The sequence below is a fragment of the Anomalospiza imberbis genome, unplaced genomic scaffold, assembly GCF_031753505.1.
Source record: "Anomalospiza imberbis isolate Cuckoo-Finch-1a 21T00152 unplaced genomic scaffold, ASM3175350v1 scaffold_1285, whole genome shotgun sequence".
Taxonomy (NCBI): Eukaryota; Metazoa; Chordata; class Aves; order Passeriformes; family Viduidae; genus Anomalospiza; species Anomalospiza imberbis.
In genome coordinates, this window is record NW_027099683.1 from 9,998 (window position 1) to 18,468 (window position 8,471).

At 55.0% G+C, this 8,471-nt stretch overlaps 1 protein-coding gene across 1 annotated transcript; it reads right to left on the reverse strand.

The window, feature by feature from the left end:
• Positions 1 to 360: 360 nt before the first annotated feature.
• LOC137466026 (PH and SEC7 domain-containing protein 4-like) lies at positions 361 to 8,086 on the reverse strand (the record flags this gene model as incomplete). The annotated part of the gene is made up of 4 exons (XM_068177968.1): positions 361 to 702; positions 3,089 to 3,226; positions 6,477 to 6,621; positions 7,845 to 8,086. Coding segments are annotated over 4 exons (852 nt in total), but the record flags the coding sequence as incomplete, so codon positions are not given.
• Positions 8,087 to 8,471: the final 385 nt, after the last annotated feature.

Consider the following 8,471-nt stretch of genomic DNA (forward strand, 5'->3'; position numbering starts at 1 on the left):
GGGGACCGTGACGCGCGTGGCCCTGCGCTCTGAGATGTGGCAGTGACACTTGGGGACATTTGGGGACATTTGGGGTCACTGGTGACACTGGTGACACTCCCATGGTGTCACAGCGGGTCCCGGTGGCATTTGGGGACAGTCACAGCCGGTCCCGGTGGCGTTTGGGGACAGTGACGCGCGTGGCCCTGCGCTCCGAGATGTGGCAGTGACACTTGGGGACACCTGGGGACACTTGGGGACATTTGGGGACAGTCACAGGCGGTCCCGGTGGCGTTTGGGGACCGTGACGCGCGTGGCCCTGCGCTCTGAGATGTGGCAGTGACACTTGGGGACATTTGGTGACACTTGGTGACACTTGGGGACACTTGGGGACAGTCACAGCGGGTCCCGGTGGCGTTTGGGGACAGTGACGCGCGTGGCCCTGCGCTCCGAGATGTGGCGCCGCACGCGGCCCGGGGGCGGCTCCGGTGCCAGCGAGGGGCTCGAGTGGCACTTGGTGAGCGGCGCGGGGACAGGGGGACACTCCGGGGTGTCCCCAAGGGGGACACGGGGACCCCCCGCCATGTCCCCGAGCTCCCCGGTGTCCCCGAGGGCCGGGAGGTCACCGCCGTCGTCACCGTCACCGGCGCCGTCACCGTCGCCAACGCCGCCGCCGCGCAGCCACGACGACAGGGCCTGCACGTAGGTGAGGCAGCGGCGGCGCTGCGGGGACATCGGCGACGTCACCGTGGTGGCACCAGGGTGGCACCATGTCACCCCCTTGGGTCACCTCAGGGGCACCTCCCAATGGCAACGTGTCACCCGCCCAGGTCACCTCGATGGCACCGTGGTGGCGCCGTGGTGGCACCATGGTGGCATCGTGTCGCCCCCCACCATGTCGCCTTGGTGTCACCTCCCAGTGTCACCTCCCCTGTCACACCTGAGTCACCTCGATGGCACCGTGGTGGCATCAAGGTGGCACCTCAGTGTCACCTCCCTGGGTCACCTCGATGGCACCGTGGTGGCACCGTGGTGGCACCTCAGTGTCACCTCCCTGGGTCACCTCAATGGCACCATGGTGGCACTGTGGTGGCATCAAGGTGGCACCTCAGTGTCACCCGCCCAGGTCACCTCAATGGCACCGTGGTGGCACCGTGGTGGCATCGTGTCGCCCCCCACCATGTCGCCTCGGTGTCACCTCCCAGTGTCACCTCCCCTGTCACACCCGAGTCACCTCGATGGCACCGTGGTGGCACCAGGGTGGCACCTCAGTGTCACCTCCCTGGGTCACCTCAATGGCACCGTGGTGGCACCGTGGTGGCACTGTGGTGGCATCATGTCACCCCCCTCTGTCACCTCGGTGTCACCTCCCAGTGTCACCTCCCCTGTCACACCCGAGTCACCTCGATGGCACCGTGGTGGCACTGTGGTGGCATCGTGTCACCCCCACCATGTCGCCTTGGTGTCACCTCCCAGTGTCACCTCCCATTGTCACCTCCATGGCACCTCAGTGTCACTGTGGTGGCATCAAGGTGGCACCTCAGTGTCACCTCCCTGGGTCACCTCAATGGCACCGTGGTGGCACTGTGGTGGCATCGTGTCGCCCCCCACCATGTCGCCTCGGTGTCACCTCCCAGTGTCACCTCCCCTGTCACCTCCCTGGGTCACCTCAATGGCACCGTGGTGGCACCTCCCTGGGACACCTCAATGGCACCGTGGTGGCACCGTGGTGGCACTGTGGTGGCATTGTGTCACCCCCCACCATGTCGCCTTGGTGTCACCTCCCAGTGTCACCTCCCCTGTCACACCCAAGTCACCTCCCTGGGTCACCTCGATGGCACCAAGGTGTCCCCAATGTCCCCAACCCCCCAGTGTCCCCAGTGTCCCCAATGTCCCCGTTGTCACCACCTCCACCAGGAAGTCCCCGTGTCCCCACTGTCCCCAGTGTCCCCAGTGTCCCCAGTGTCCCCAGTGTCCCCAATGTCCCCAATGTCACCCCAATGTCCCCAATGTCACCCCAGTGTCCCCATTGTCCCCAGTGTCCCCAATGTCCCAAATGTCACCCCAATGTCCCCAATGTCACCCCAGTGTCCCCAATGTCCCCAATGTCCCCAGTGTCCCCATTGTCCCCAATGACACCCCAATGTCCCCAATGTCCCCAACCCCCCACTGTCCCCAATGTCCCCGATATCACCCCAATGTCCCCAATGTCACCCCAATGTCCCCAATGTCACCCCAATGTCTCCATTGTCCCCAATGTCCCCAATGTCCCCAATGTCACCCCAATGTCTCCATTGTCCCCAATGTCCCCAATGTCCCCAATGTCACCCCAATGTCTCCATTGTCCCCAATATCCCCAACCCCCCAATGTCCCCAATGTCACCCCAGTGTCCCCAAGGTCCCCAATGTCCCCAACCCCCCAGTGTCCCCAATGTCCCTAATATCACCCCAGTGTCCCCATTGTCCCCAATGTCACCCCAGTGTCCCCATGTCCCCAATGTCACCCCAGTGTCCCCAATGTCACCCCACTGTCCCCAATGTCACCCCAGTGTCCCCAATGTCCCCAATGTCACCCCAATGTCCCCAATGTCACCCCACTGTCCCCAATGTCCCCAATGTCCCCAATGTCCCCACTGTCCCCAATGTCCCCAGTGTCCCCAGTGTCCCCACTGTCCCCAATGTCCCCAACCCCCCAGTGTCCCCAGTGTCCCCAATGTCCCCGTTGTCCCCAATGTCCCCGTTGTCACCACCTCCACCAGGAAGTCCCCGTGTCCCCACTGTCCCCACTGTCCCCAGTGTCCCCACTGTCCCCACTGTCCCCAGTGTCCCCACTGTCCCCAATGTCCCCAAACCCCCCACTGTCCCCGTTGTCCCTGATGTCCCCATTGTCACCTCCTCCACCAGGAAGTCCCCATGTCCCCACTGTCCCCACTGTCCCCATCCCCCCACTGTCCCCAATGTCCCCAACCCCCCCGCTGTCCCCGCTGTCCCCATCTGCCCAATGTCCCCAGTGTCTCACTGCCCTCAGTGTCCTCAGTGTCCCCAACGTCCCCATTGTCCCCAACCCCCCGCTGTCCCCTCGCTGTCCCCTCGCTGTCCCCGCTGTCACCTCCTCCACCAGGAAGTCCCCGTGCGCCCGCTGCTCCTCCTGCTCCCGTGCCCGTCCCTCGGGCAGGAGCCGCTGGTGCTCCAGGAGCTGGCACGTCACCGTCCCCAGCCAGCGGCGCAGCTGGCACAGCTGCTGCTCCTGGGGACACCATTGGGGACATCACTGGGGACATCACTGGGGACATTGGGGACATCACTGGGAACGTTGGGGACGTTGGGGACACCATTGGGGACATCATTGGGGACACCATTGGGGACACCATTGGGGACATCACTGGGGACATCGTCACCGTCCCCAGCCAGCGGCGCAGCTGGCACAGCTGCTGCTCCTGGGGACACCATTGGGGATATCACTGGGGACACCATTGGGGACATCATTGGGGACATCACTGGGGACATTGGGGACATCATTGGGGACGTTGGGGACATTGGGGACACCATTGGGGACATCATTGGGGACATCACTGGGGACATTGGGGACATCATTGGGGACATTGGGGACATCATTGGGGACATCACTAGGGACATTGGGGACATCATTGGGGACATCACTAGGGACATTGGGGACATCATTGGGGACGTTGGGGACATCATTGGGGACATCACTGGGGACATTGGGGACATCATTGGGGACATCACTAGGGACATTGGGGACATCATTGGGGACGTTGGGGACATCATTGGGGACATCACTGGGGACATTGGGGACACCATTGGGGACACCATTGGGGACATCACTGGGGACATTGGGGACATCATTGGGGACGTTGGGGACATCATTGGGGACATCACTGGGGACATTGGGGACACCATTGGGGACACCATTGGGGACATCACTGGGGACGTTGGGGTCATCATTGGGGACGTTGGGGACATCATTGGGGACAACATTGGGGACATCACTGGGGACATTGGGGACATTGGGGACACCATTGGGGACATCACTGGGGGCATCACTGGGGACATTGGGGACATCATTGGGGACATCACTGGGGACATTGGGGACACTGGGGACATTGGGGACATCACTGGGGACATCATTGGGGACGTTGGGGACATCACTGGGGACATTGGGGACATTGGGGACATCATTGGGGACGTTGGGGACACTGGGGTGGCATCGGGGTGGCACAGCCCAGATTTGGGTTTTTTGGGGATTTTGGGGTTTTTTTTTTGGTTTTTTGGATTTTTTGGGGTTTTTGGGGTAGATTTTGGGGTGGTTTTTAGGGTGGTTTTTGGGGCGGTTTTGGGGGTTTTTGGGGCAGTTCTTTTGGGGTTTTGGGGGAGATTTTTGGGGCGATTTTTTGGGGGTTTTTGGGGCAGTTTTTGGGGTGATTTTTTGGGGGTTTTTGGGGCAATTTTTGGGGCGATTTTTGGGTTTTTTGGGGAGATTTTTGGGGCGATTTTTTTTGGGTTTTTGGGGCGGTTTTTAGGGTGATTTTGGGGGTTTTTGGGGTGGTATTTGGGGTGGTTTTTGGGGGTTTTGGGGAGGTTCTTGGGGCGGTTTTTTTGGAGTTTTTGGGGCGGTTTTTGGGGCGATTTTTTTGGGGTTTTTGGGGCGTTTTTGGGGGTTTTTGGGGTGATTTTTGGGGCGTTTTTTTTGGGGTTTTTGGGGCAATTTTTTTGGGGGTTTTTGGGGTGGTTTTTGGGGTTTTTGGGGTGGTTTTTGGGGGTTTTGGGGCGGTTTTTGGGGCGATTTTTTGGGGGTTTTTGGGGCGGTTTTTGGGGCGATTTTTTGGGGGTTTTTAGGGTGGTTTTTGGGGTTTTTGGGGCGGTTTTTGGGGTGGTTTTGGGGCGGTTTTTGGAGTGGTTTTTGGGGCAGTTTTCGGGGTGGTTTTTGGGGTTTTTGGGGCAGTTCTTTTGGGGTTTTGGGACGGTTTTTGGGGTTTTTGGGGAGATTTTTGGGGCGATTTTTTTTGGGTTTTTGGGGCGGTTTTTAGGGTGATTTTTGGGGTTTTTGGGGTGGTATTTGGGGTTGTTTTTGGGGGTTTTGGGGAGGTATTTGGGGCGGTTTTTTTGGGGTTTTTGGGGCGGTTTTTGGGGCGATTTTTTTGGGGTTTTTGGGGGTTTTTGGGGCGATTTTTGGGAAGTTTTTTTGGGGTTTTTGGGGCAATTTTTTGGGGGGTTTTTGGGATGGTTTTTGGGGTGGTTTTTGGAGTGGTTTTTGGGGCGGTTTTTGGGGCGATTTTTGGGGGGTTTTTAGGGTGGTTTTTGGGGTTTTTGGGGCGGTTTTTGGGGCGATTTTTTGGGGGTTTTAGGGTGGTTTTTGGGGTTTTTGGGGCGGTTTTTGGGGTGGTTTTGGGGCGGTTTTTGGAGTGGTTTTTGGGGCGGTTTTCGGGGTGGTTTTTGGGGTTTTTGGGGAAGTTTTTTTGGGGTTTTGGGACGGTTTTTGGGACGGTTTTTGGGACGGTTTTTTGGGGGTTTTTGGGGCAGTTTTTGGGGCGATTTTTGGGGCTTTTTTTTTGGAGGTTTTGGGGCGGTTTTTGGGGCGATTTTTTGGGGGTTTTTGGGGTGGTTTTTGGGGTGGTTTTGGGGTTTTTGGGGTTTTTGGGGTGGTTCTTGGGGTGGTTTTTGGGGGTTTTGGGGTGGTTCTTGGGGTGGTTTTTGGGGCGGTTTTTGGGGCGGTTTTTTTGGAGTTTTTGGGGCGGTTTTTTTGGAGTTTTTGGGGCGGTTTTTGGGGCTTTTTTTTTGGAGGTTTTGGGGCGGTTTTTGGGGTGATTTTTTGGGGGTTTTTGGGGCGGTTTTTGGGGTTTTTGGGGCGGTTTTTGGGGTGGTTTGGGGTGGTATTTGGGGCGGTTTTCGGGGTGGTTTTTCGGGCGGTTTTTGGGGTTTTTGGGGCGGTTTTTGGGGTGGGTTTGGGGTGGTATTTGGGGCGGTTTTTGGGGTTTTTGGGGTGGTTTGTGGGGCGGTTTTTTTTGGAGTTTTTTGGGGTGGTTTTTGGGGTTTTTGGGGTGGTTTTGGGATTTTTGGGGCGATTTTTTTTGGGGTTTTGGGGCGGTTTTTGGGGTTTTTGGGGCGGTTTTTGGGGTGGGTTTGGGGCAGTTTTTGGGGCGGTTTTTGGGGCGGTTTTTGGAGTGGTTTTTGGGGCGGTTTTTGGGGCGATTTTTTGGGGGTTTTTGGGGCGGTTTTTGGGGTGGGTTTGGGATTTTTGGGGCAGTTTTTGGGGCGGTTTTTGGGGTGGTTTTTGGAGTGGTTTTTGGGGTTTTTGGGGCGGTTTTTGGAGTGGTTTTTGGGGCGGTTTTTGGGGTGGTTTTTGGGGTGGTTTTTGGGGTGGTTTTGGGATTTTTGGGGCGGTTTTCGGGGTGGTTTTTGGGGTGGTTTTTGGGGTATTTGGGGCGGTTTTTGGGGTGGGTTTGGGGCAGTTTTTGGGGCGGTTTTTGGGGTCTCACCGGCGGGCAGCGGCTCGGCGCCGAGGGCAGGATGGGGCGGACGAAGCGGCGCCGGGAGCCGACGGCCGCGGGGAACGGCGGCGACGACGACAGCGCCGCGGCCACGTTGATCCCGAACACCCACAGGGAGAGCTCAGCCGCGCTCCTGTGACGTCACCGCGACGTCACCGCGACGTCACCGCGACGCCGCGCCCACCAGTACGGCAAAAACCCCAAAGAGTGCAGAAAAACCCCAAATACCGCAATGACTGCAGAAACCCCAAACAGAACGAATAGTGGAAAACCCCAAAGAGCCCTGAGCGACCCCAAAACGCCAAGATCCCAAACCTGAACCCCAAAACCCCAAAACCAAAACCCAAAACACCAAACCCCAAAACCCCAAACCCCAAATCCATCCCAAAACCCAAAACCTCAAACCCCAATCCCAAAACCCCAAAACCCAAAACCCCAAACCCCAAAAACCAAACCCCAAAACACCAAACACCAAAACCCCAAACCCCAAACCCCAAACCTCAAAACCCCAAACCCCAAAACCCCAAACCCCAAACCCCAAACCTCAAAAACCCAAACCCCAAACCCCAAATCCATCCCAAAACCCCAAATTCCACCCCAAACCCCAAACCCTCAAAACCCCCAAACCCCAAACCCCAAAACCCCAAACCCCAAACCCTCAAAACCCCAAAAGCCCAAACCCCAAAACCCCAAACCCCAAATCCCAAAACCCCAAACCCCAAAACCCCAAAACCCCAAGCCCCAAATTTTCCACTTTAAGGATTTTTTTTTAGGGTTTTTGGGCTTTTTGGGATTTTTTTGGGTGGGTTTTTTGGTTTTTTTTTTTGTTTGTTTTTTAGGGTTTTTTGTGGTTTTTTGGGGCTTTTTGGGGTTTTTTTGTGGGGTTTTTTTGGGGTTTTTTTGGGGTTTTTTAGGGTTTTTTGGGGTTTTTTAGGGTTTTTTTTGGGTTTTTTGGGGTTTTTTGGGTTTTTTGGGCTTTTTTTCGGGTTTTTTGGGGGTTTTTTGGGGGGTTTTTTTTGGGGGGGTTGGGGTTTTTTTGGTTTTTGGTGGTTTTTTTGGGGGTTTTTTGGGGTTGTTGGGGGTTTTTTTGGGGTTTTTGGGAAAATTTTTTTGTTTTTTTGGGTTTTTTTTTGTTTTTTTAGGGTTTTTTTTTTGTGTTTTTTTGGGGTTTTTTTTTGTTTTTGGTTTTTTTTTGGGGTTTTTTTGGGGTTTTTTTGGGTTTTTGGGATTTTTTTTTTGTTTTTTTGGTTTTTTTTTTGTGTTTTTTTTTTTTTTGTTTTTTTTTTTTTTTTTTTTTTTTTTTTTTGTTTTTGTTTTTTTTAGGGTTTTTTCTTTTTTTGGGGGGTCGTTCCTTACTGAGCCTGGCACAGGAACTGCCGCCGGTCCGCGGTGCTCAGCAGGAACACGTGCGGCCGCTTGCTGTATTTGGGGTGGGGCTGGGCCAGGGCGTGGGGGAGCCCCAAAATCTCCTCGGGGCCCTCGGGGGGCTCCCGCCGCAGCACCAGCAGCGGCCCCCGCACCTCGGCCCCAAAACGCTTCCAGCCCCGGCGGCCCCAGGGAGCTGCGGGGGAAAAAAAACACAAAATCCCAGGAAATTGCTGAAAAATCTGACCGAAATCCCATAAAATCCCAAAAAATCCAATAAAATCACAAAAAATCCCATAAAATCCCAAAAAATCCCAAAAAATCCCATTGAATTCCCATTAAATCCCATTAAATTCAGAAAAAACCTGCCCCAAATCCCACAAAATCCCAAAAAATCAAAAAAAATCCCATAAAATCCCATTGAATCCCAAAAAAATCCCATTGAATCCCAACAAATCCATTTAAATCCCAAAAAATCTCAAAAAAATCCCATAAAATCCCAAAAAAATCCCAAAAAAAATCCCATTAAATCCCAAAAAATCCCATTAAATCCCAAAAAAAATCCCAAAAAATCCCAAAAAATCCCAAAAAATCCCATTGAATTCCATTAAACGCTTC